This window comes from Mesocricetus auratus, unplaced genomic scaffold, assembly GCF_017639785.1.
Source record: "Mesocricetus auratus isolate SY011 unplaced genomic scaffold, BCM_Maur_2.0 Super-Scaffold_100028, whole genome shotgun sequence".
NCBI lineage: Eukaryota > Metazoa > Chordata > Mammalia > Rodentia > Cricetidae > Mesocricetus > Mesocricetus auratus.
The window spans coordinates 998,751-1,024,897 of NW_024429209.1; the positions used below are offsets into that span (position 1 = coordinate 998,751).

Sequence of the window (26,147 nt, forward strand, 5' to 3'; positions counted from 1 at the left end):
TGAATGTCCATAATATCAAACTGCCCTCTAAATTCCTAATTTTTTACCCATACATTAGGGCAGCTGCCAGGCATCATCAAGAGAACTCTTTGTGCAATGGATGGCAGTTAACCCAGAAACTCACAACTGGTTGAAGTGTCAGTAGAGTGACCAGCCACAAGTGGTAGAGACCTCTATCTCCTATCTCTTGCCCCTACCAAGACTCATGGATGAGGGGGTGGAAAGATATTCTAAGAGCCAGAGGTTGGGAAGGACTGGGGTGAAATCGTGTCTCAGAAATGACAGGCCTACAGCACTTACAGACTCAGACCAACTGCAGTTCTCTGCCTGCACAGGATCAAGCCAATCACCATTCCAGAAGGCATGAGGGACGAGCTCACAATTCCCACTAGGGGCTGCCTTGGGAGGGATAGCCAGTTTCCTTTAAGGGTGTAGTCCCTGGTAGACCATGTTTCAATCAATACACTGGCAGACAAATAAGACTCGGTGGATTATAAACAAAACAAGAGAGGCCTTAGAGATGGCTCAGTTGATAAAGGTACTTGGTATAGAGCCTGAGTTCAATTCCAGGGTCTCAAATAGTGGAGGAGAGAATCGATTCCTGAATGTTGTCTTCTCACACACACAAATGAATAATAAATGTAAAAGGAGGACACGAGGAGCTGGAGAGATGGTTCAGTGTTTAAAAGCATTAGCTGCTCTTCCAGAGGACCTGGATTCAATTCCCAGCACCCACATGACAGCTCACTCCAATTCCAGGGGATTCAGCACTCTCATACAGACATACATGCAGACAAATCACCAATGCACGTAAATAAATAAACAAGAGGGCATATAGTCGGAAGTGGGGGGTGTGTTATGATAAAGTGTGTGGGGAAACTTGACAGATTCCATGGCAGATGAGGGTGACCGAGGTTGGGGACAAACATGCCAGGCAGACAAAGCTTTGTGACAGGTTTTACTAGAAAGGGAAAAGGGAGGGGGGGAGGAGGAAAGAGGTAAAGACACAGAGACAGAGAGAGGACCGAAGAGAAGAGGGGGACAGGAAAAGCCCTGTCGGCCCCAGGGCCAGAGAAACCATGGTGGATGGGGATCTTTCTTTTAAAGGGGTCATGGAACCCTGGGCTGACCAGGGTACTGCCTGAGTGCATTCTGCCAGGTGGCAGGAGCAGGCCAGCATAATGCCTGAATCCTTACAGGGTGGATCCCTATAAACTTGGGATAACGATGACTGAGATGGATATAAGGTCTGTGACAGAAATGGGGTCCCAGAGAATCAGGGTCGAGAGATGTGAATAGGGATGGAGAGCCCCTCAAAGCTGGAAGCCGGGGTAAAGAAGAGCCTTAAGGGAATCTAAGAGATAATGAGAGATTAATACCAGGTGGAGATGAAAATCATTTTGACATACGCGGCACAGTTGCAGGGTGTGGGGTGTCATTGAGACAGTTGGGTAATCCCGGTGAGGTTGGTTGGTGTTGCAAAGTTGGAGAATACTATGTGCAGCGATAATGGGTTTCGTGTTTCAGAACTAGGGTCGGTGTCAGCTTTCGGAGGTGGCGTGCGAGAACCGGACGTATGTCCGTGCAGAATTGGAACCACTAGGGAACTAGGTCTCTGGCGGACAGCAGAGAAAGCTGTGTTTCCGGGGCAGGGGGGCTCGGCGCTGGCTCCTGGGCGCCCCCTGGCGGCCCCGATCCCGCCGCCGCCGCCGCGGTTCCCACAATGCTTGCGTAGCCCGGCTCCGTCTCCCACGGCGGCGGCGGCTCCAAGATGGCGCAGGCGATCTTCGAGGCCCTGGAGGGTGAGCGCGCCGGGCCGGGGCAGCGGCTGTTCCGCGTGGCGCCCCTCCCGCCGCGCCCTCGCAGCAGCGGGCCCAGGGCGCGCGGAGGCCGCGGGGCGGAGGGCGGAGGGCGTCCGGGCCGGAACAGCCGCGGGGCGGGAGGGGGCGGGAACAGCCGGGGAGCGCCGGCCCTGAGGGGAGGGGGCCTCAGGACCGGAACAGCGCGGCAGCCTTGCTCGCTGGCGCGGGGGGGATGCGCGCGGAGGAAACAGCCGGCGACCCGGGTCTGGAGGGACCGCGGGACGGGAGGGCCTGGGCGGCCCAATCAGGCGCCCTGACCACCGAGAACTTCCTGAGACTCACTGTGCCCCTAGAGCTGGGGCGTCGTCCTACTAAATGCAGAGCAGGGAAGGAGACGCCGCCTGTGCGCACAGCCGAGGCTGGGAGAGATCACAGGCCCAGACCAGTAAACAGAGGGCACCGGTTGTGAGCTCCTGAGTCAGAACCGACGACGCCGTGTGCCTTGCACGGACCTCACTGGCCCGTGATCCGATTGCATCCTGTCCTGTGATCTGCAAGATCACCGAGGTGGCTGGGCCTCGGGCTCTGGAGGCAGCGAGCTCTGTGCGCCACCGTGTGCACCAGCTGGAGTTTAGCCGAATGGATAGCTCTGGAAACAGGAGTGGAGTTGGGCACGGTGTCGCCGCGGGCGTGGAGGGCGGGGTGGACTGCTAGCGTAGACGCTTGTGGACAGAACGGGCAAGCGGAGACCTTGTGGCTCTCCAGCTCTCAGCCACCTAGCTTCTTGGAGGATGAGTTCTCACCACGGGATGATGGATGCCTTTTGCCATCGACAGGGGTGTAGTTTCAGTGATTCTCACTGAACCAGACTCAGCTATTCTCACCCTCCCTCATGACTACTCCACACCACCCCACCCAACCCCACTCCCGCCGCCAAGATTGTGGGAAAGAATAGTAAAAAGAAGGTAACTCCAGCCGGGTGTGGTGGTGCATGCCCGTAATCTCAGCGGTTGGAAGATGGAGGCAGGCAGGAAAATAGGATTTTGTTAGCCTTGGCGTTACATATTGAGTTTGAGGCCAACTTGGGCCCCATATGCGTGCAATTGCATTCTTTTTAAAGGCCCTGAATATGGCCGGGCGGTGGTGGCGCACGCCTTTAATCCCAGCACTCGGGAGGCAGAGGCAGGTGGATCTCTGTGAGTTCGAGGCCGGGCTGGACCGATAGCCTCCAAAACAATACAGAGAAACCCTGTCTCGTAAAAAAAAAAAAAAAAAAAAAAAAAAAAGGCCCTGAATATGAAGGAGAGTGGAGAAGTTACATGGGAGGGTTTGGAAGTTGGAAAGCGAAAGGAATGTTGTGATCAAATTATGGTATCAAAATAATAAAATATTGAAAATAAATATCCTCCAGAAAACAAAACAGGCAAAACCACAAAACAACAAGAACCCAAAAAGAAAATGGCAAAGACACCCCAACTGTGTGTTCTGTGAAGAAAATAGCAGGGATGGTTGGAATCTGGGTAGTAGGGTCACGGGTGTTCGCTCTTGGAGGACAGTGGGGTATTGCATTGTTTCAATGTTTACTACAAGCATGCATTTGTGTATTGAATAATAAAAAAAAAGAGAAACCAGGAAGTGTAGCCAGCTTTGAAAGGTCTCCAGCACCAAAATTAGTAAAATTTCTGCGTGAGGGAAGAACAGCAGGTGTGTGTTGATCCAACGGGAGGGCAGAAAGGCCAGGTGGTGGAAGCATTTGCAAAGCCCTGGGGAGAGCTAGGCTTCCCGTATCACAGCTCAGCATTGGAGAGCAGCTAGAGAGCAGACCTCCACTGATTTGATGACGCTTCTGAACTTTATCTTGGGATCAGTGTGGTGCTAAGAAAAGGTTTCATCAAGGCAGCCATATCATCTGATGTATGTTTTATAAAGTTCACCCTGGCTTCTGGGGATTGGCCTGGAGGGGGCTGAAGGCAGCAGGGAGGTGAGTGAGGCACTAGGTCAGGCAACTGAGGGGATGGAAAGTGGATTTCAGATATATTTGGGAGACAGAAGAGGTTTGCCAGAAGTCTGAAAATGTCAGGCAGGAAGCAGTGGGGTGAGAGAAGATTCAGGGGGTCCCCTGGGCTCTTGCTTGGAAGGATAGTGCCCTGCTGCGATGTTACCAGAAGAGACATATGTGGAGGAGAGCCTGTTTAATTTGGGGTTATATTTCTTCTTCCTTTTATATACATACTTACGTCACAGCATGCCTGTGGAGGTCAGGGGACAACTTGCAGGAGTTGTTTCTCTCCTTCCACTGTCTGGGTCCTAGAAATCAAACTCAGCTTGCCAGATGTCTCTACCCACTGAGCCGTCTCACAGGCCCACGTATTTTATCTTGAAAAAAAATTTTTTTTCCTCCTGAAGTTCTAAGACAATGCGGAGTGGTCCCAAGAACTGATTTCCCCCAGCTTGTGCAAGAGCTTGTGCTCTTGTGCTGATATTATCTTTACATTAGTGACTCTCACCTGTCAGTGTGGAAGAATCCATTGCTACCAGATGATGGGTTTCAGGGATCCAAGATCCTAGCTGGTCCCACACTCTGCATCCCTCTCCTCCCTTCATCCCTGACTCCTGGCAAGCACGAATCTGTTCCTCACCTATGAGATGTTGTCTTTCCAAGACTATTATGTAAGTGGATCTTGCCTTTGAGACATATATTTTTTTTGCCCATCAATTTCCTCAAGGTGTGTTTGTTGGTGTCCTGGAACTCTTTGGAGACCAGGCTGGCCTTGAACTCACAGAGATTCACCTGCCTCTGCCTCCCAAGTGCTGGTATTAAAGGCATGGGCCACCACCATCTGGCTTAATTCAGGTTTCTGTCTGTCAGGAAAGCCACTACTTCCCTTCTCTGCCACTGATGGGGGCAAAGCGCATCTAGTTCCCATTTAACCAGAACAGCCTTCATCAACTCAAAGGCCCACCCATCCTGCCTTCCCGACAGGCTGCTGCTCTGTACTCTCTGAGGCAGCCCAGCACTTTGTCCCCCAGTAAACTGTCTTCCTACTATGGAGCTCCCCTCTCACAGATACTGACCTGCACTGTACTGGGACATTGCCTGTCGGATTTCTCACTTGGGAAGTGAGGTAACATCAAAGGGCATTGATGCTAAGATTTTGGTACCAGACACATCCTATTCCCCACCCTCTTCCCTGACTCCTGCCTGGGAATCAGAGAGCCTGGCTCAGGTTCTTGCTGTAAATTTTCTCCCCTGGCTTACAAAGGGCATGGGAACAGACCTCACTTCTGTTCCATGGACACGGATTCTCTTCACATAGGACACCGAGCTGTCTGTCTCAGATTCTGGGGCCTGAAGTCTCCTCAGATCCCCCGCCATCCTGTTGTCCCTCTGTCCATGGCGTTAGTAATTCTTCTAATAAACTGCTTAGCTTTTATTTCAGTGTCCTCTTGAACAACCTGACTCCATCCAAAACCTAACAGCGGGAAAGGGTTGGCAGAAGCTGTGTAGGAGAGCATGGGCCCCAGGTCTGTACTTCCCAAGACGTGGAATGAGATGAGTGGGCTGAGACCTCTGGGGACTGCTGAGGAGGTGGGACCCAGACAGAAGGAAGGGACCTCCAACAGCTACCTTTGAGGGTGGGCACTAGAAGACTGGAAAGAAGGACCCCCAGAAAAGTAGAAGGGATCCAAGAAGGGTGACACCTGCAGCCAAGGGGGGGTTCTTGGTGCATCCGATGCTGTCGAGTGGCCTTCGGTGGGGGGTGAGAGCTTGAGTGTCACTAGAGTGAATAGAGACGATGGAAAGTTGGCAAGAAGATGTGGGCACGGGCAGATACTTTGAAGACTCAACATCAGATGTTTGATGTTGAAGGGACAGAGATGAGAACAAAGAATGCAAGGAGACTTGTGGGGTGTGGGTGAGGAGGACCAGTAAATGGTATTTTTAAAGGGCTCTGGCTTATTAGTCTCCAGCAACGGCTTTGAGATATTACAAATTTGTTTGCTTATAGAAAGTACGAAGGAAAGTCATCTAGGGGTGTCATTGGCCCAGAAGAATTCTCACTTGTGTTTTCTTTTGTTGCCGGGTGGGGGCAGGTACTGGACCTCTGTACACACTAAAGCATTGTACATGCCAAGCTGTGCTCTGCCATGAGGCACGCTCTCAGCTCCTTTTTCCAGCTTTTTTGTGTTCCCGTCCCTAGAGTTCATCCTCAAGATCAAGGGTGGTGTGTAGACTTCCATGTCCTTGTTCTAGAAGCAGAGCTAGGGATTGGGTAGAGAAGGGCACCTCGTACTAGCAGCTTTTAAGACATCTCGGGCCTAGTAAGATGGCTCAGCAGGTAAGGCCCTTGCCACCTAATTGTTTAAATTGGATCTCTGGGACCCACATAAAGATAGAAAGGGAACTAATGTCACAGTTATTCTCTGACCTCCATGTGTACTGTGGTACAAACAAATCTCTTGGTTTGAGGATACTGCTCAGGTGGTAGAATGGCTCCCCCCCCCCAACAAAAGCCCTGGGTCCAATCACTAACACCACATAAACCTGGTTGTGGAAGCCGGGTGTTGGTGGCGCACGCCTTTAATCCCAGTACTCGGGAGGCAGAGGCAGACAGATCTCTGTGAGTTTGAGGCCAGCCTGGTCTACAGAGTGAGTTCCAGGACAGGCTCCAGAGCCTGTCCAAAACAAAACAAACAAACAAGCAAAAAATTGGTTGTGAAGGTGCACACCTGTAATCCTAGCACTTGGAGACTAAGGCAGGAGGATCACCATGAAGTCAAGAGCAATTTAACCCTTCATAATGGGTTCAAGGACAGCTTGGGCTATTAGAGTGAGACCCTATCTTAAAAAAGAAAAGTGGGTAGGTGATCTTTTGAAAAGCTATCTTTTTTGTTTGCTTGTTTTCTGAGACAATGTTTCTCTGTGTAGCGTTGGCTGTCCTGGAACTCACTGTGTAGACCAGGCTGACCTCGACTAATAGAGATCACTTGTGGGTCATGACCTCTTTGGGGATCAAATGACCCTTTCACATAGAGTCCTAAAACATTGGAAAACAGAGACATTTACATTATGATTCATAACAGTAGCAAAGTTGCAGTTATGAAGTAATAACAAAAATAATTGTATGGTTGGGGTCACCACAACATGAGGAACTGTATTAAGGGGTCACAGCATGGAAGGTTGAGAACCACTAGCTGTTCTGGTACTGTATAGACAGACCATACTGGCCTCACAGAGATCCCCCTGCCTCTACCCGCTGAGTGCTGGGATTAAAGGCGAGCACTGCTACACTAACTTCCTATAACACCTCCTGCCCCCTTGATAGCATGTAGTCCTTCCCAGCTGCAAGAGAGGCTTAGGAGGGGGATCTTTACTCTGAGACCATGTTTCCAGCCTCACATCCTGGGATCTGTTGCAGAGAAGTAGAGAGAACATATCTGGGGTTTTTGTGGTGGATCTGGCTTGTGAGGGTGAAGTTGGAGTGGAAGCTGGGCCCATGTCCTCACAGGCTGCATTTCCTGTTTCAGGAATGGACAATCAGACTGTTTTGGCTGTCCAGTCATTGTTGGATGGCCAAGGAGCAGTCCCTGATCCAACAGGACAGAGTGCGCCGCCTGCCATCCAGCCACTGGGTGAGTATCTGCCCTGTCCATCAGTAGAGGGCAGATGTGAGGTTCATGGGGCATGGAGACAAGGAGACAACTGGCTTTGTGGTCCCAGACTGTCTCTGTGTCTGATTCTCTCCCTTCCTCCTCTGTGCTCCTGTCCGTGCCTTTCTCTGCCCACTGCCGAGAGGATGTGGGTAGTGGCATCCATCCTTTGGGAGGTCCAGGAACCCTGATGCTTTGCAACCTTTGCCCTGGAAGCCATTCTCAGCTTCGCTTCTGTAAAAAGATCAAACCGATTTTTTCCAGTTAATGGGTCAAACCTCTGACACATAGAGAGGGGAAAGGATTTCTCTGGAAGTGCTGTGAGTCTTTATTAATTTACTTGTAACTTTTTTCTTTAATTTTTTTAAGATCAAGTCTCACAAAGCCTTGACTGGCCTCAAAATCACCATTTAAAGATGGTGGCTTTAAACTCCTAAGTAGCCCTGTCTGGCATAGAACTTGATATGTAGATGTGGCTGGCCTTGAACTCGTAGAGATCTGCCTGCCTGTCTCTTGGTAAGGTGTAGGTTCTTATTCCCGTAGTTTCTTAGCTTCAGTTTCAACAGTTGCATAAGAATCCTATGAGAGCTGGGCGGTGGTGGCGAACACCTTTGATCCCAGCATTTGAGGGGCAGAGGCAGGCGGATTTCTGTGAGTTCGAAACCAGCCTGGTCTACAAGAGCTAGTTCCAGGACAGAGAGCCTCCAAAGCCACAGAAACCCTGTCTTGAAACCTGTCTCGAAAAACCAAAAAATAATAAAAAATAAAAAATACAAACAAGACTTTCTAAAGACTTCCTAGAATGGGTGAGCCTTGCAGCATAAATTGAACTGAGATGTACCGGGGCCGGGAGTGGCGGATGAAAAGGTGTGAGGAAGTGGCCACATGACCCACTGGAGACTGACGAGTAGATTCGGTCTAGAGCCTGTGTTTCTCAACTTTAGAGGGAAGTCACTGTACTGCTTCCGCAGTTCAAATTATTTGATAACGGTCTGCATATGACCCTTCCTGAAGATTCCTGTTGGGCTCTGAACATTCCGAGGAAGCACGTGGCCGATGCTGGACACCTGCATGGCAAGTCACACCTGGTTTTCAGACTTGCTGTTCTGAGGCCAGCCGTAGCGTACCGTTCTGCACTGCGATTCCCCTCTGACCCATTCTTGCTCTTTTCATTGCTCCACTCCATGTGTGGCCTCTTCAACTGCTGGCCTGACCCTAGATGATGAGGATGTCTTCCTGTGCGGGAAGTGTAAGAAGCAGTTCAACTCACTGCCAGCCTTTATGACCCACAAGCGTGAACAGTGCCAGGGGAATGCCCCGGCCCTGGCCACTGTCTCGCTGGCTACCAACAGCATCTATACACCTTCAGCAGCACCTGCTACCGTCCAGCAGACCCCGCCTCCTGCCAACCGCCAGGTAGTCTTTCGTTCCTTTGTTGGTTGATTCTTTTAGAAGGTCTCTTTCTGCACACGCTGTCTTAAGTCTTGAAGGCATGGTGCTGGGCAGGACTGACAAAGTATCTGCGTTGCGGAGTTGGGTGAGATGCACAAAGATGGACAGGTTTTGTTTTGCTGGGCATGGTGGTATATACCTGCAGTTCTAACACTCAGGAGTCTAGGGCAGGAGGATCAAGAGTTTGAGGTCACCCTGGGCTGCAGCTTGCCAGGTGGCAGCAACGCATCTTCCTGAGTCTGCCCACTTTCCTAAGTCATTCAGAAAAGCATACCTTCTTTTCTTCTCTAATGTCTTTTCAACACTTGGGGTTTCCTTATTCTTGCTCCAATGCTTCCTTTCCGCCCTGTGGCTGCTTGTCCGCCGTGTATCTGATCTCTGTGCTGACTTTAGTGGTATGTTTTGTTTTACCCTTCTTTCCTCCATTTTCTTCTTCTAGCCAGCTGCTGAAATTTACAGTTCGCCTGTCCTTTTTCTCCTTCTTCTCTTCCTCCCTCTTCTCCTTGTCCTTCTTATTTTTGGCTTTTGAGTTGGAATTTCTCTGTGTAAAAGTTCTGGCTGTCCTGGAACTCACCTTGAACTCACAGAGATCTACCTACCTCTGCTTCGTGAGTGCTGGGATAAAAGGCATGTGCCATCACTGCCCAGCACATCTTTAAATAAATAAATAATACTTTTCCCAGTCTATTAAATGCTGAGAAAGGGTAGGAGATTTTACCATATTATATGTGGTATTTGAAGCAAAACTTTGAAGTGACATGTGACCAGAGGCTCAAAAGTTGAGGGATAGATAGATAGATAGACAGACAGACAGACAGACAGACAGATTGTGTTCCTGCAAAGGCTCTGAGGTTGAAGTGTACCAAGGTGTTCGAAGAGCTACATCCAAGAGATGACAGAGTGTCTGGGCCTGTGAGAGTAAGGGAGGGATCAGATCACGTGGACCCTGTGGGTTTTTACTTAGATACAGGAGCCACTGGAGAGTGTGGAGAAGAGGGACCTAAACTGAACTACATTTTACCCATGTGGACTGCTCTGTGGACATTCTGAGTGCTTGCTTCCCTAGAACAGAAGGCAAGAATATTATTGCTGGACCAAAGGTCTGTGCCTTTCTGACAGTTGTGACCCCTCCTCATTGGTAGATGACTAATTGGAGACTCAGAAATGTAGTCTGACTTCCCAAGAGTCAAGTGATGGGGGCAGCTAGGTGGAAAGGCTCTAGAACCTGGATTTTTCACTTAATTTCTGTTGTTCATGTTGTTTTCTCTTTGTTTTTTTTTATTTTTAGGTTATTCATTTTATTTTATGTCGTGAGTGTTTTGCCTGCATGTATGTATGCTTGATGCCCTTGGAGATCAGAAGAGTCATCGGGGCCCTTGGAACTGGAGTTACAGATAGTTGTGGACCATCATGTGGGTGCTGAGAATCGAACTTGGGTCCTCTTAACCACTGAACCATTTCTCTAGCCCCTTGTTTTTGCTTTTAAACACAGTCTTCCTATGTAGCCCAGGCTGGTGTAAAATTTACTGTGTAATATGTTAACCTCAAACTCTCAGGAATCCTCTGACTTCCCAGGTGCTAGGATTTCAGGTGTAGACCCCTATATGTGGCTTGAACTTAGGTCTTTCACATCACCCTTCAGCTTCCTTATAGAACCTCAGACATGCCCCCTCCTCTCTTGCTCAGATCTCCACATACATCACAGTGCCCCCGTCCCCACTGATCCAGACGCTGGTGCAGGGAAACATCTTGGTGAGCGATGACGTGCTCATGTCTGCCATGTCAGCCTTTACATCCCTGGACCAGCCTATGCCTCAAGGGCCCCCACCTGTGCAGGTAAGGTGGTGGGGGCTTCTCATGGGGGTCTTTTTTTTCCTTCTTGCAATGCTGGGGACTGACTCCAGGGCCTTATACATCTCTTAAGAGTTTCGTTCCAAGTCTGCATACTAACTCCTGTGAAATCAGAATATTGTAGAAGAAATTGCTCCAGCTCCCCTACATGGAAGGGACTAGCTGCCTTCTCTGGCTAGCCCTGCAGAGCAATGGAGTGTGACAACCACTGTCCAGCTATCCTGAGTCCTGTTTGTATTCATGGTCCATTAGAAAAAATAGTGTCCCCTTGAGATTTTCCAGTACACATAGTTGTCCTGCCACCAAGACCAGATTTCAGGCTCCCAGAAGAGAAGGAGCTGGTCCCCTGAACCCTACTATCGGTAAGCGACTGCTGTGTGATCAGAATCCTGAGAAATGTCCCAAAGTCAGTCTTGTCAGTCCTGAGTCACCAATCAAGAGCCAGTCCTGCTTTACAAACTTGTGTCGTCGTGCCCCCCCCTCCCCCGCCCAATGGCCTTATTAGGCCTCCTGTGTTGGCGCATGCATGCCAAGGCAGGCTAGCTTAGCTGATCTCCATAGAGAAGAGGGATCCCTTGGCCTTCATAGAGAAGCTGACATCCCTTGACATTCTGCTGTGTCTGTTCCTCTCCCTGTCTCAGTACTGTTCTCTGAGCTGCCCAGTGAGTTCCTGTCCCTTTTACATGTTGACTAAAGTCTTTCAGGTTGATGAAGCGGACACTTCAACACTGTCATTTTCTCTTCTGATTGCAGAGCAGCCTGAACATGCATCCAGTGCCCAACTACCTCACCCAGCCTCCACCGCCTCCTCCACCGCCTCCACCCTTACCTCCACCTCCCCAGCCTCCACCTCCGCCGCCCCAGACCCTGGGCCCTTCCGGGCGTCCCAACCCTGTTGGGAATAGTGTGGTGGAGGTGTACAGCGCTGCTGCACCCATGGCAGCGAATGGAACAGTGGAGATCCAGGCCCTGGGGATGCAGCCCTACCCACCCCTGGAGGTGAGCAGAGGCGGAACCCGGCACAGCCATGCCAGACAGTGTGCTAAGGCCACTGAGGAGATTAAAAGCAGACCCAGCCTTCTCATGAGTGCCTGCTTCGGGGAGAGGAGGACTTTAATCAAAGCGTGCAGTCTACAGATGGGACCTGCAGACTGTGTGAGGGCCACTGAGTCTGGGTTTAAACCCAGACAACTGAGCTCCAAAGCCCAAAGCTACTTCATGAAGTTTGTGCTCTCTCTCTCTCTCTCTCTCTCTCTCTCTCTCTCTCTCTCTCTCTCTCTCTCTCTCTCTCTATGTGTGTGTTTGTATGTGAGTGTGCGCATTTCTGTCTGTCTCTCTTCTTTCATTTACTTAGTAGATGGGGCATATGTGTGGAAGTCAGAGGATGACAGTTTGTGAGAGTTCAGTCTCTACTCCGTGGGCTCTGGGGATTGAACTCAGGTCATGAATCTTGGCAGAAAGGCCTTTACCCACTGAGCCATCCTATTGGCCCAGTTCATGAAGTTCTAGGGGTCTTGGGAGGTCCGAGTAAGCCAGGTGCAAACTTATGTGATGGTGGACTGGCAGTGGTTGGAAGCAGCTAGGACCGCAGTGAGGTCCATAAGGGTCCCCTTACCCTGTCCTTCCATAAGGGTCCCCTTACCCTGTCCCTTCCATAAGGGTCCCCTTACCCTGTCCTTCCATAAGGGTCCCCTTATCCTGTCCCTTCCATACAGGTCCCCTTACCCTGTCCTTCCATAAGGGTCCCCTTACCCTGTCCCTTCCATAAGGGTCCCCTTATCCTGTCCCTTCCATAAGGGTCCCCTTACCCTGTCCCTTCCATAAGGGTTCCCTTATCCTGTCCCTTCCACAAGGGTCCCCTTATCCTGTCCCTTCTAAGGCTCTCCCCCTCACGGGACTATCCTTCTAGGTGCCAAACCAGTGTGTGGAGGCTCCGGTGTACCCCACGGCCCCAGTGTACAGCCCTGGCAAGCAGGAATTCAAAACAAAAGGACCCAGCTCCACTGCCCCCATGACCAGTGCCTCTGGGAGCACAGTGGCCACCTTCGACTCCCCACCACCGCTGAAGACCAGACGTGCTAAAGGTGCCAGCGGACTCCCAGAAGGTTGGTCACCCACCCTCCCTGGGCATCTTTCCTGGCACTGGCCTCCCTGCAGGCTGCTTGGGTCTAGTCTTTGCTGTTAAGATGAGTAGGGTTGAGTTTGGGGTGTGTACTGCACAGCTCAACTAGGGATGTTTTAAGGGCTTCCCTTTTAACCCCTTCTTTTCCCCTTCTTCCTGCAATACACATTAACATCAATGCATCACGCACTGGGGATTTAGGTCTTGGTCCAGGACCTCCTCCACTGTCAGTCACTCAGAGTTTGATGGGAGAGATGGGCAGAAAATAAGTGAATATTTATGAGTTTCTTCGGGGAGAATACAGGGTAGAAAAGGACACAGCTTACCTGTCCAGACAGAAGGGAGAGATGGGCAGAAAATAAGTGAATATTTGTGAGTTTCTTCGGGGAGAATACAGGGTAGAGAAGGACACAGCTTACCTGTCCAGACAGAAGGAAGTAGTCCTGTAGGTACTGAAGGGCAAGCTTTCCAGGCAAGGGAAGCAGCAGGTACAAAGTCCTGAGGTGAGACCATGCTAGGGATCATCGAGATTAGCAAGGAGTCCATTGCCGGACGGAGGGAGTTCTGAAGTTGGCAGACACAGAAGACATGGAGTGCTGGAAGCCAAGAGTGAGGTGGTGGATTTCACCATGAGCAGAGAGAGCCTCTGAGAGAGCTTTGTCTGGTTTTCCCTCTCACACTGTCTACACGTAGATGGAGATGTCCCAGGGTGCATGCTGTCTGGCCCCAGGTACACGGGAGAAATGGTTGGAGGTTTCCCCTGTCTCCTCAGCTGGGCCTGACCATCCTTTTCCTTCCTTGTCTTTCGGCTGCAGGGAAGCCCAAGGCCCAGAAACTCAAATGTTCCTACTGTGACAAGTCATTTACCAAAAACTTTGATCTTCAGCAACACATCCGAAGGTACAGGCAACCTTGGGGACAGGGGCTTCAGCACAGCACAGACTAGGAACCACCTGCAGGGAAGAAAGGCTCCCTTCTGAGGCCCTGTGCCCATCTTCAGACCTGCAGAGCCCAGAAGGAGGGTTCCTCACACTCTTCTCAGATCCAAGGGCCGAGCTCGCCTATCGAGACAGGAAGGTTGGCATGTCTATGTGGGTGGGTACCCTTGACTGGAGCGGCTTTGCACACACACGAGGCTGCCTGTCTTCCAACTGCAGAAGGGTTAGCCTGCAGGCTGCCCACTGTGCAAGGATAGCTAACTACAGAGGATCCTTCCTCTCCGAGAACGTGGAGCCCATCTGTGGAATGGTGGGGTGGGTGAGCTCAGCACCTCCTCACAGTGGGATACATTAGTACAGGGGACTTGGGATCATGGCTCTGGTGTTGGGAAATTTGGAATGGTGTGGTGAGATGATTTCACCTTCAATCCCTAAAGAGTGAATGGAGGAAGTCTCGGCTTTGGGCTAATCTGCCTTTAACACCTGCCATGAATTTGTTCATTTCTGAGAGAGAATCAAGGGCTGATTCACACAAGCACGACATCTGTCTAGATCAGGGTCTCCCAACCCTGCATTATTGGGACTGGGGCTTGGGGTCAAGTCGTGCTGACTGTGCTTTGTGGAATTTTCAAAATTATCCTTAGCTTCTGACCATAGACACCACTGCCACCTCTCCCACAGCTGTGACAGCCAAAAATGTTTTCAAACACTGCCAAATGTCCCCATCCGGAACATTTGGCAATACTAGAAATGTCCAAATTGGCATTGTTAACCTTTCACGGCTATTAGAACTTGGCTAGTGCAGCTGAGAAACAGACTTAAATTTCACTCGTAATGAAGCCAACTGTCCCACACAGCTGGTGTCCACCTTAACATGGCTGGTGTCCACTCTATTGGGTGGTGCCACTTTGGATCATCAATGACATTGTTTTTATAATCACTGAATTTTTCCATTACTGCATTTTCAATACATAGGTAGTCATAAAAATTGGTTTTCCATATTCAATGATAATCAATAGGGAACTTCTCAAAATTATTTTCAAAGCTGGGCATGGTGGCACCCACCTTTAACTCCAGCACTCTGGAGGCAGAGGCAGGTAGATCTCTTTGAGTTTGAGGCCAGCTCCTCTCTGTCTCTGTCTCTGTCTCTCTCTCTCTGACACACACACACACACACACACACACACACACACACACACACACACACACACACACACACACTTTTTGCTAGGGTTCTTGTCCCACCAGGTTCTGCCACTTCAGTCCCAAATGAACACACAGGCGCTATATTAGTTATTAAACTGTTGGCCAATGGCTAGAGCTTCTTATTGACTAGTTCTGTCTTAATTATCAACCTATTTCTATCAATCTATGTATTGCCACGAGACTGTGGCTTACTCAGCATGCTGTTACTCCTTTGGCAACATGGCAACTGTGTGGCAGGCTCCCCCTGCCTACCTTTCCCAGAATTCTCCTTGTCTCCTAGGCCCACCTATCTTCCTGCCTCATTGGCCAAACAGTGTTTTATTCATCAAGCAATAAGAGAAACAACAGAAGAACACCCCCATCATACACACACATGCAAGCACACACACACACACACACACAATTTGCTTCCTGCTTGACGCTTTAGGAAATCTGTGATCTCAGATGTGAGGTGGCCCAGGAGAAGGGCCGCTGACAGAGCAGCGCAAGAGCCGTCTTTCTACCTGTGGTCTATCTGCTACATTGGGAGAACAAGTCCTAGGGGTTTTGGGATGCTGGCCAGCAGCATCTAGGCCTTCCTGGTGGCTGTGAGCTCCTGGGTGGAGGCCGTGTGCCTGTTTCTATGGAGGAATGCTGACTGACTGTGCTCCCACAGCCACACAGGGGAAAAGCCTTTCCAGTGCATTGCATGTGGCCGTGCCTTCGCCCAGAAGTCCAATGTCAAGAAGCACATGCAGACTCATAAGGTGTGGCCTCCAGGGCGCAGTGGTGGCACCATTTCTCGAAACTCTGTCACAGTGCAGGTCATGGCTCTGAACCCCAGCAGGCAAGAGGAGGAGGACACAGGTGAGTGGGGGTGGGAGGAGCGGCTGTCCCGACTCTTCCTCTCAGGTTCCAAAGGTGCTGTTTGGTTGTCCGTGGTACCGGGGCCCAAACCCAGGGTCTCTGCACCCCCAGCCCCAGTCTCATAGGTTTTGCTGCTAGTTGGGTGGCTTCCCTGACTTGTCTGTGAAATGGAACCCAGAGAGTGGGTGTGGTGTACACGAATCATTCAGCTTTGGTGAGCCTAAGATGGGAGAATGAAGGCTTGACTCTGTACATAGTGAGTCTGAGTCCAGTCTAAAAAGGGACATGGAGTGAAAGGAAGGATGTGTGACATTAGTCTAATACTGAGCCAGGCAGACATAGACACCACTCACTAATTAGTTACTATATCTTTCTGGCTGAGCCTGGATCTATATTAGAATCCAATTCCTAGCCGGGCGTTGGTGGCAGATCTCTGTGAGTTCGAGGCCAGCCTGGTCTACAGAGCAAGTTCCAGGACAGCCTCCAAAACAATACAGAGGAACGCTGTCTCAAAAAACCAAAAAAAAAAAAAAATCCAATTCCTTCCTTCCTCCCTTCCTCCTCCCTCTCTCCCTCTCCCCTTCCTCTCTTCCTCTCCCTGCACAGCCCCCCCCCCACCCATGTAGCCTGGCTGGCCTGGAATTTGCTATGTAGCTGAGAATGACCTTGAACTCCTGATCCTACTGCTTCTGTCTCCTGAGTGCTATGGTTACCTCAGACCTGAGCTACTTTACCCAGTTTTTTATTGTTTTGTTTGTTTGTTTGTTTTGGCTTTTTGTTTTTCAAGACAAGTTTTCACTGTGTAACAGCCTTGGCTGTCCTGTCACTGTAGGGACCTCAGACTCGCAGATCTGCCTGCTTCTGCCTCTCGAGTGCTGAGATTAAAGGTGTGCGCCACCACTGCCTGGCTACTTTACCCAGTTCTATGTGGTGCCAGATGTTGCGTGCAGAGCATTGTTTATTCTGGGCCACAGGAAAACCCTGGTCTCCATCACTCGCCCTTGGGATCCATTTTCAGTGCTCCAGGCAGTTCCTGTAGCTGATCAGCAGTTGAAACCATCGGATCTTGGTGGGTAGCTGCTCCTCACATGTTCTGCAGGTTCTCATTCATCCACGCTTCCAGGTGCTCCTGAGCCAACAGTCCTGTCCCAGATGCTGGTTAGTTCTGTCACAAAGGGGTTAGGGACTTACTAGGTTGATAAACAGAACTGTCCATGGAGATTTAACATAAGTACCATAATGTAATTTGAAGTTTTTTTAGTAGTCCAGCATGGTTGGTAGTCCTAGCTCTCCAGAGGCTGAGGTGGGAGGATTGTGAGTTTGAGGCCAGCCTGAGCTATATAACTAGATTTTGTCTCAGAAAAACAAAACAGAGGCTGTAGAGATGGCTCGGCAGTCAAGAGTATTGCTGTTCAGTCATGAAGACCAAAGCTCTGATCCCCGCACTTACATCAGTTGGCTTACAGATATCTATCTGTAACTACAGCTACAAAGGATCTGATGCCCCGCTGTCTGGCCAGCACCCACTCACACAGACACATAGGCACACAAGTGAGATAACAATAAAATTTGAGATAGACTTAATGTATTTTACTGAGCTGATGTATTGTTGCTTCACAAGGTAGCACAAAGGACTTATGAGGGTCCTTTTCCTTTGTGGAGCTGGGTGTGGAACCTGAGTCTTCCTGTTCTTCCACAGAGCCATACTTTGTAAATGGACTTTGTTTGGGCTGCCAGCTCACAAAAAATGACACAGAGACTTCTTGTTGATTATGAAAGCTTGACCTTAGCTTAGGCTTGTTTATAACTAGTTCTTGTAACGTAAATCACACCATATCCTTTAGCCTACACTCTTTTACATGGCTCGGTTACTTTACTCTGTGCTGCCCATCCTGCTTCCTCTGCGTCTGACTGGTGATTCCACCTTCCTCCCAGAGCTTTCTCTGTCCAGAAGCCCCGCCTATGCCTCCTGCCTAGCTATTGGTCATTTAGCTTTCTATTAAACCAATCACAGTGACATATCTTCACAGAGTGTAAAGGAATATTCCACAACACATAACACCCCAAAGCCATATGGAAATATTGTGTCTATTTGTTGACTGAATTTTTGAAATCTGGTGTGTATTTACATTTACAGCACATCTGCACTGGGACTGGTTATCTTCTAAATCTTACATGTCACCTATGACTTGTGGCCACTGTATAGGACAGTGTAGAACCAGAACCACAGTTCTCCCTACCCAAGCAGGGTGAGCGCCCCAGTCACATGCCAGCTGCTGAAGAGCCTTTTGTTGGGCACGTGCCAGGGGACTGTTTTATTTGACATACCAGTGCTCTGTTGGAGCCAGCCCTCTTTTGCACCTGGGTTCTTGCTTTCTGAACTCCTGCCCAGCACCAGAGGCCACTCATTAATGCATACATTGTGGAGCCTACTGTGTGCCAGGCCATGGGCTGCAGAGGTGAAGGAGCAGGCCCCTGGTGTCAGGGAGAGTGAGAGATGATCTAATTAGCAAAGAATAACAAAGCAAAGGTAAGTGTGTGATCAGAAAGGCCTGAGAAGCCACCTGAATATGCTTAGGGGTGCTCAGTTTCTAACAGCCATGGATCGGTCACTGTATCTGGGTGAAGGTAGGGAGTGGAACAGAGGTCACTAGCTGTCTCTCAGTCAGAATGTATTCAAGGGCTGTGGATGTACCTCAGGACAGAGTATTTGCCTTCATGCAGGATGCCCTGGGTTCAGTCCCCAGCACTATATAAAACTCAGCATGGGCCATGCAGTGGTGGCACACACCTTTAATCCCCATACTCAGGAGGCAGAGGCAGGTGAGCTCAAGGCCAGCCTGTTCTACAGAGTGAGTTCCAGGACAGTCAAGGCTACATAGAGAAACTATGTTGTCTTGAAAAAACAAACAAGCAAAAAAACCTGAGCATAGTGGCACAGACTTGTAATCACAGCACTTGGGAGATAGTGGAGGAGGATCAAGAGTTCAAGATCACCCTCAGCTACATAGCATGTTTGAGGCCAGCTTGAACTGCATAAGACCCTGTCTGAAAATAAAATAAAAAAGAATGTGTGTTAGAGTTTTAGCATCTTGTCTGGCTGTAGTGGCATGCATCTGCTAAGTACAGTCCTACATACAGCATTTGATAACAAGTCTACAGTAGGTATCCCAGGAGCCCTCCTGCATGTCCTGCCTGACTCAAAACCCTTCTCTGACTTCTCTGTGTGTGACTTTTTTCTCTTTTTGGATAGGATTGGGCCAAACACTGTCCAGCGCCACACAGCCCCAGGCCTTGCCCACGGCAGGTGAGGATGGAGGTGGCAAGCCAGAGGCCAAGCAGGTGGTCCTCATTGACAGCTCCTACCTGTGTCAGTTCTGCCCCAGCAAGTTCAGCACCTACTTCCAGCTCAAGTCCCACATGATCCAGCACAAGAAGGAACAGGTGGGTGGGCGTGAAAGCAGAGGGCACAGCTGCTCGTTTATGAGCCTGACGGCACTGGGGTTACCAGTGCTGCCTGGAAAGAGACAGGAATTAGGCCAGCCTTTTCCATGGCTCTTTGTCCTGAAGATAGATAGATTCCTGAAGGAATGATAGATAATTGGGTTAAACGGTTAGGAGGTTTGTCATCTGACATAGCAGGAGGCTGGGCCAGGGCAAGCCCTCAGCTCAGATTCAAGGGCTTTGTGTCTTGTCTCACCAGCTCTAGTGGCTGTGTTCATAAGGTGTGGCCTTGTCTTCCATTGTGGCTTACCTCCTGCTTGCTGCCCCCTTTTTTTTTTGTAGACAGGTTCTCACAGTAGCCCAGGCTGACTGCAACTGCCTATGTCGAGCATGGCAGTCTCAAACTCACAGAGATCCGCCTGCTTCTGCCTCCTGAGTGCTGGGATTAAAGGTGTGCGCCACCATGCCCTGTGCTCTGTTTCTGACCTGTGTGTGTGCGCCACAGAGCATATGACGGTCAAAGGACAACTTGTGGGAGTTGGTTCTCTCCTCTTACCATGGAGTTCCAGAAATTGATGTCAGGTTGTCAGGTTTAGTGGCATGAGCTACTGTCAGGGTTACTCTTTGTAGATAATCCAGCATGCCAATGGAAACCTTTCCTAGAATTGTCTAGTCTCTTATTGATCAAAGACAGCTCATGGGGCTGGAGCTTCGGCTCAGTGGTTAAGAGCACGGAGTTCATTTCCCAGCACCCACATCAGGTGGTTCACGGATGCCTGTAAGTCCAGCTCCAGGGAATGACGCCCTCTGCTGGCCTCTGAGGGCACCTGTACTTATGTGTGTGCACTGAGGATGACCTTGAAGTTTTGTCCTTCAAGCACTGAAATAGGCTTTCATATATGCTAGGCAAGCCTGCTACCAGCAGAGCCAACTGAGCTGTGTCCCAGCTCCAGAGCCCTGCTCTTATCATGTAGGAGACTATTAACATGCCTATAGTGATAGAGGGCTGGCCAACAGTTAGTTTTATTTCTCTCCTGTCATGACAGACCTGAAATTGGCAGTGTTGGGCTTGTCTAGCAGGCTAGGCATGTCATCCAAGGCCAGGCTTCTGACTTCCTGCTCTAGTTTCCTTAGCTTGTGCTGTTCACCCTCAATGCTACAGAATAGTTGCTGTGTCTCCGTCTATCACATTTATATCCCAGCCAAGATAAATGCAAAAAATAGAAGGGATTCCTGCCAGCAGGCTTTGGCCATTTTGTTTTGGGAGGGATGATCATCCCAAAGATGGCTGCCTGCATATCATTGCCAAGAAAGTAGCAACATGACTGACACTAGATTCAAGGCTTTTGGGAGGACCCAGTCTGTTGATACCCTGGGCAAATTGGAGTTGACACTGTGTAAGCACCTGAGGAATATTGATAACTATTAGAATTTTCAAAATATTAAAAGCATATTTCTTAGCTGGGCGTTGGTGGCGCACGCCTTTAACCCCAGCACTCGGGAGGCAGAGGCAGGCGGATCTCTGTGAGTTCGAGGCCAGCCTGGTCTACAGAGTGAGTTCCAGGACAGCCTCCAAAGCCACAGAGAAACCCTGTCTCGAAAAACCAAAAAAAAAAAAAAGCATATTTCTTATAGAAATGAGACCACACATATGTCAGAATGTTACATAGATCATGAAAGAAGCAATGGAAATGATATGTGTGACACATACCTCCTGCATTTCACTATCTCCACATCAGACTGCTAAAGTAGACACAAATTTTATTAATGTGTCATCTATAATCTTTGGAGTTACCTCTTCTAACAACAACAATTGCCTTGAGTTACATCCATAGCATCACACACATACACCAAAATATCATTTATACTGGATTTTTTTTTTCCGTTTTTCGAGACAGGGTTTCCCTGTATTGTTTTGGAGGCTGTCCTGGAACTCACTCTGTAGACCAGGCTGGCCTCGAACTCACAGAGATCCACCTGCCTCTGCCTCCCGAGTGCTGGGATTAAAGGCGTGTGCCACCAACACCCGGCGACTGGATTTTTTTTTTTTACTAAAGTTGAACTTGGGAGTCTGGGTCCTAAGTCAATACTACACAGTCAAAATTAGCCATGTCCCCAAGGACCCTAGGGAAGTTTGTTTGGTAATAATTCCAATGATGATCTCCAGACTTGTGTCAAATCTGAGAATTCTTACTGGGTATAAGTAACATGTTTGGGCCATGAACTTCTACCAAATCAGATACCCTGGTGGTGGTGTTGCCTCTCTTCTTCTTCTTCTTCTTCTTCTTCTTCTTCTTCTTCTTCTTCTTCTTCTTCTTCTTCTTCTTCTTCTTCTTCTTCTTCTTCTCTCTCCTCCTCCTCCTCCTCCTGCTCCTCCTCCTCCTCCTCCTCCTGCTCCTCCTCCTCCTCCTCCTCCTCCTGCTCCTCCTCCTCCTCCTCCTCCTGCTCCTCCTCCTCCTCCTCCTCCTCCTGCTCCTCCTCCTCCTCCTCCTGCTCCTGCTCCTCCTCCTCCTCCTCCTCCTTCTATATGGAGTTTCATGTAGCTCAAGCTAACTATAAACTCACTATGTTGCTAAGGATTATCTTTTTTAATTTTTAAGAGTTTCTTTGTTTTAGGTGTATGAATGTTTTGCCTGTGTGTGTATGTATATCATGTGCCTGCCTGGTGCCCTGGAGGTCAGAAGAAGGCATTAGATTTCCTGCAATTGGAGTTATGATTTTTAACTACCATGTGGATGCTGGTAATTGAACCTGGGATCTTGCAAGAGCGACAAGTGTTCCCTAACCCCCCTAACGGCTGAGGTATTGCTCTAGCCCCACCAATTGTGATCTTGGACTCCTTTTCTTTTTTCCTGCTTATTTTCTCCAAGTGCTGGGATTAGAGGTGTGCACCACTGCCAGCAGATAATGATGAGAGCCACAACATTAGGAGGGTACAGTGTCATCCCTTCACTGTACTTCCAGGTCTTGGGTAATTTTTATGGATCCATTCCGGCTTCATCAAGCCTTAGGAAAGAGTAATGGTCAAGGGAAGAGAACCCTGCAATCTTAGTGAAGCCAGGAACTGATCTGGGTGCCACAGCCTGTGATCCTCAGGAGACTTATGCAGGAACATCTCAATTCAAGACCTGACTAAGCTACAAAGTGAATTTAAAGCCAGTCTGAGAGAACTTAGTGAGCACCTGTATCAAAAAGTAAAAAGTGAGCTAGAGATAAAACTCAATGGTAGGCTGCTTGCCCAGCCTTGGAGAGGCCCTGTTTTGTCTGTAGAGAGCAGGAGAGCAGCTGGCAGTTTGTTCACAGCAGTGTTTATAGCTTCATGCCAGAGCCATAGAGTGGGGGTAGCCATCGAGGTGATTCCCACCTCTCTTACCTCTCCGTGTCTCTTCCCAAGGTGTACAAGTGCGTGGTCAGAAGCTGTGCCCAGATGTTCCCCAAGCTGGACACCTTTCTGGAGCACATCAGGAGCCACCAGGAGGAACTGAGCTACCGCTGCCATCTCTGTAGCAAAGACTTCCCCTCGCTGTACGACCTGGGTGTGCACCAGTACTCCCACAGTCTCCTGCCGCAGCACAGCCCCAAGAAGGACAGCACCGTCTACAAGTATGTGTGCATGCCACCAGCCCTGCTGGACCAGGGGCAGGGAGCCTGGCCCAGGCTGCTCAGGACCAGTGTCAAATTGCAAAGGGAAACTAAGGCTAAAACCTGGGATCCACCCTGTCTCAAAAAAACCAACCAAACAAACAAACAAAAAACTGGGGTCCAAACTGGTGTGTTTCTGAGTGCTTTGGCACCCATGGGGAAAAAAATGATACTGACTCTTCTTAGACCATTCTTCACTTCTCAGGCATTTATCATAGAAACAGCACCTTAATGGCTCAGTGAGCACAGGTGCTTGCTACCAAGCCTCATAGCCTGGGTTTGATTCCTGAGACCCAACATGATGGAGGGAAAGAATTCACTTCTGCCAGGCGTTGGTGGTGCACGCCTTTAATCTCAGCACTCGGGAGTCAGAGGCAGGCGGATCTCTGTGAGTTCGAGGCCAGCCTGGTCTCTGTTACAGAGTGAGTTCCAGGACAGGCTCCAAAGCCACAGAGAAACCCTGTCTTGAAAAACCAAACCAAAACAAACCAAACAAACAACAAACAAACCAATAACAACAACAAAAACCTAGTGTTCTAGGGCTGGAGAGATGGCTCAGCTGTTAAAGGCTAGGCTCACAACCAAAAATACTGGTGTTCTGGATTCTCTTGTGAGAAGTGAGATTGCCACATAGATCTCCATCGTTTTCTCCCTGAAGCTGTCCCTTCTGTCATCACTCATCTATAGCTATCCCCTGTGTTTTCTGGGCCTGCTCTAGAGAAGGTGTGTTCTGTGGACACTCACCATCATGCTTCTGCCCTATGGGCTTTTCCTGCCCATTTGCTGGCTGCTGGTTGAAAGCAGGTGTTCCACAAACAGTCCTGAACCTATGGGGCCAGATATCTGTCTGTCTGGGACACCTTCCACTAAATATTTCATGTTGGGATAGCATTTGTATTTCATACAAACTTATACCTGTAGGGATTTGTCTGGTGATCTGTTACTTCAGAAACTTCTGGGTGAAGCTTCTGGGATTAAGATAAGTAAATGCAGATCTTTGAACAAAAATGATTGTTGCTTCAGGGAGACAGATGTGTGAACAAAAGCTTTTTGTACACTGTCATGAAATGCTGCCAGCCTGCCCTCAAATATCTCAGGAGGCAGCTGCTTCAGGGCTCCCTGAGGGTAAGGATAAGGACTGTGGAGCCTCCTGCCTGTGCTTGCATCCCCAGCTGCCAATGCAGCATCCCAATTGGGCCAACGCGTGACTGTGGAGAAAGTATTGAGCTGCCATTGGCCTCAGTTTCCTCACCTGTGCTAAGAGGTCCTGATAATGCTTAGCCTGTTAGAACGGGGCCATCCCTGTGTCACCGCCCCCCCCCATCAATATTTTATGCAGTCCCGACTGATTTCATTGCACAGCCAAGGATGACCCTTGACTACTTTGTCTCCACTTCTCTCAAGTACTCCTATGTAGCCCAGGCTGGCCTTGAGCTCATTGTATAAGTGAGGATGTCTGATCTTTCTGTCATTGTCTCCTGAGTTCTGGGATAACATCTGTTGTACCGCACCTCACTTATGCAGTGTTGGGGACCAAACCTAGAGCCTTGTGGATGTCAGGTAGGCAGTGTACCAGTTCAGTCACATTCCTAGACCTCACTCCTCCCTTCTTTGTTTCCAGTTAGGGTCTCCACAGGTAACCTTGAATTCACTATGTAGCTGAAGTTGGTATTGACTTTGAAGTGACCCTCAGGCCTCAGCTCCTTGAGTGATGAGATTACAGGCCAATATCACTGCCTAGCTTTCTCCTGAATTCTTTGTAAAGGTCAAGTAAGAGAATTTACCAAGGGGCTGGAGAGGTGGCTCAGTAGTTAAGAGCCTGATTGCTCTTCCAAAGGACCTGAGTTCAATTCCCAGTACCTACATGACAGCTCACAACTATCTGTAACTCCAGGATCCAAAACCCTCACACAGACATACATACAGGCAAAAACACCAATAAATAAAAAGAGAATTTATGGAGCATGTAGACATGGTCCTTGGAACACAGGAGGTGTCCAATACGAAATGACTACAGTCCTTTTTGCTGTATTATTCAGCTGTTTGCAGAAACCCAAAATGACAGTGACGCAAGGGCAGGCTTGCCTCTCTCAGTGGGTAGTTGAGCCTGTGTGGAGGTCACACCATGGTTTAGGGGTCCACGCTTCGGCAGCTAGTTGCTGTGTGTCCTTGGAGTTGAGTGGACTTGGCCTGCCTATGGAATGTCCCCAACCACTGAAGTGACTCTGTATTTGGTTTTGTTTTGTTTTGAGATAGGGTTTCTCTGTATAGCTCTGGCTTCCTGGAACTCACTCTGTAGACCAGGCTGACCTCAAACTCATAGAGATCCGCCTGCCTCTGCCTCCTGAGTGCTGGGATTAAAGGCATGCGTCACCTTCACCCAGCTTGTATTCATTTTTGTTTGTTTATTTTTCTCTTCTGTGGTGGTGGTTGTTGTTGCTGACTGGCCTGGAGCTTGGTATGTAGACCAGGCTGACCTCCAGTTCTCAGCAGTCTTCCTGCTTCCGCTTGCCAGGTGCTGGATTACATGTCTGTACTATCACACCTACCCCACCTCCTTATTTTCCTTTTGAAAATAAGATTTATTGTCTATCCCAGCACTTGGGAGGTGGAGGCAAGAATACAAGGTCGTTCTTGTTCACACAGAAGTTTGAAGCCAGTTTGGACCCTATCAGACGCTGTCTCAAAAAAAATTTTTTAAAGATTTACTGATGTTGCCGGGCGTTGGTGGCGCAGGCCTTTAATCCCAGCACTCAGGAGGCAGAGGCAAGCGGATCTCTGTGAGTTCGAGGCCGGCCTGGTCTACAGAGTGAGTTCCAGGACAGCCTCCAAAACAATACAGAGAAACCCTGTCTCGAAAAACCAAAAAAAAAAAAAAAAAATTTACTGATGTTATTTGCTCCCTAGTTTCAAAAGGCATTTTTGTTGGATAGAGAGAAAAGGATTCTTTTTCCTTAATTTGTTACTGTTGTACAAGTGATTGAGTCCCCTGAAACTAGAGATGGTTGTGAGCTGCCATGCGGGTGCTGGGAACCCCGATCCTCTGGGTGAGCAACCAGTGCTCTTAACCACTAAGCCATCTCTTCAATCCCGATTTTCATTTTTAAAGACATCTGGCTTCCTTGGTGGATAAGGGACTTGAGGGGTCAGGAGGAGACAGGGAAGCAAGAGAGGCACATGTCTCAGCAGCTC

The 26,147-nt window shown here is 49.3% G+C and overlaps 1 protein-coding gene across 5 annotated transcripts in view; it reads left to right on the top strand.

The window, feature by feature from the left end:
• The first annotated feature begins 1,673 nt into the window (after positions 1 to 1,673).
• Positions 1,674 to 26,147, top strand: part of Znf341 (zinc finger protein 341) — a 31,386-nt gene continuing 6,912 nt past the window's right edge. The window contains exons 1-10 of one of the 5 annotated variants that reach the window (XM_040732807.1): positions 1,674 to 1,802; positions 7,332 to 7,436; positions 8,674 to 8,870; positions 10,593 to 10,742; positions 11,511 to 11,756; positions 12,667 to 12,862; positions 13,695 to 13,779; positions 15,679 to 15,869; positions 19,123 to 19,313; positions 22,708 to 22,916. In XM_040732807.1, coding sequence (XP_040588741.1) covers positions 1,772 to 1,802; positions 7,332 to 7,436; positions 8,674 to 8,870; positions 10,593 to 10,742; positions 11,511 to 11,756; positions 12,667 to 12,862; positions 13,695 to 13,779; positions 15,679 to 15,869; positions 19,123 to 19,313; positions 22,708 to 22,916 — 1,601 coding nt within the window. In that variant the 5' untranslated portion in view covers positions 1,674 to 1,771. Of the gene's footprint in view, positions 1,803 to 2,010; positions 2,768 to 3,084; positions 3,717 to 3,763; positions 3,784 to 7,331; positions 7,437 to 8,398; positions 8,871 to 10,592; positions 10,743 to 11,510; positions 11,757 to 12,666; positions 12,863 to 13,694; positions 13,780 to 15,678; positions 15,870 to 19,122; positions 19,314 to 22,707; positions 22,917 to 26,147 lie in introns of those variants that run through there. The other 4 variants (XM_040732808.1, XM_040732809.1, XM_040732810.1 and 1 more) reach the window with 4 other exon arrangements.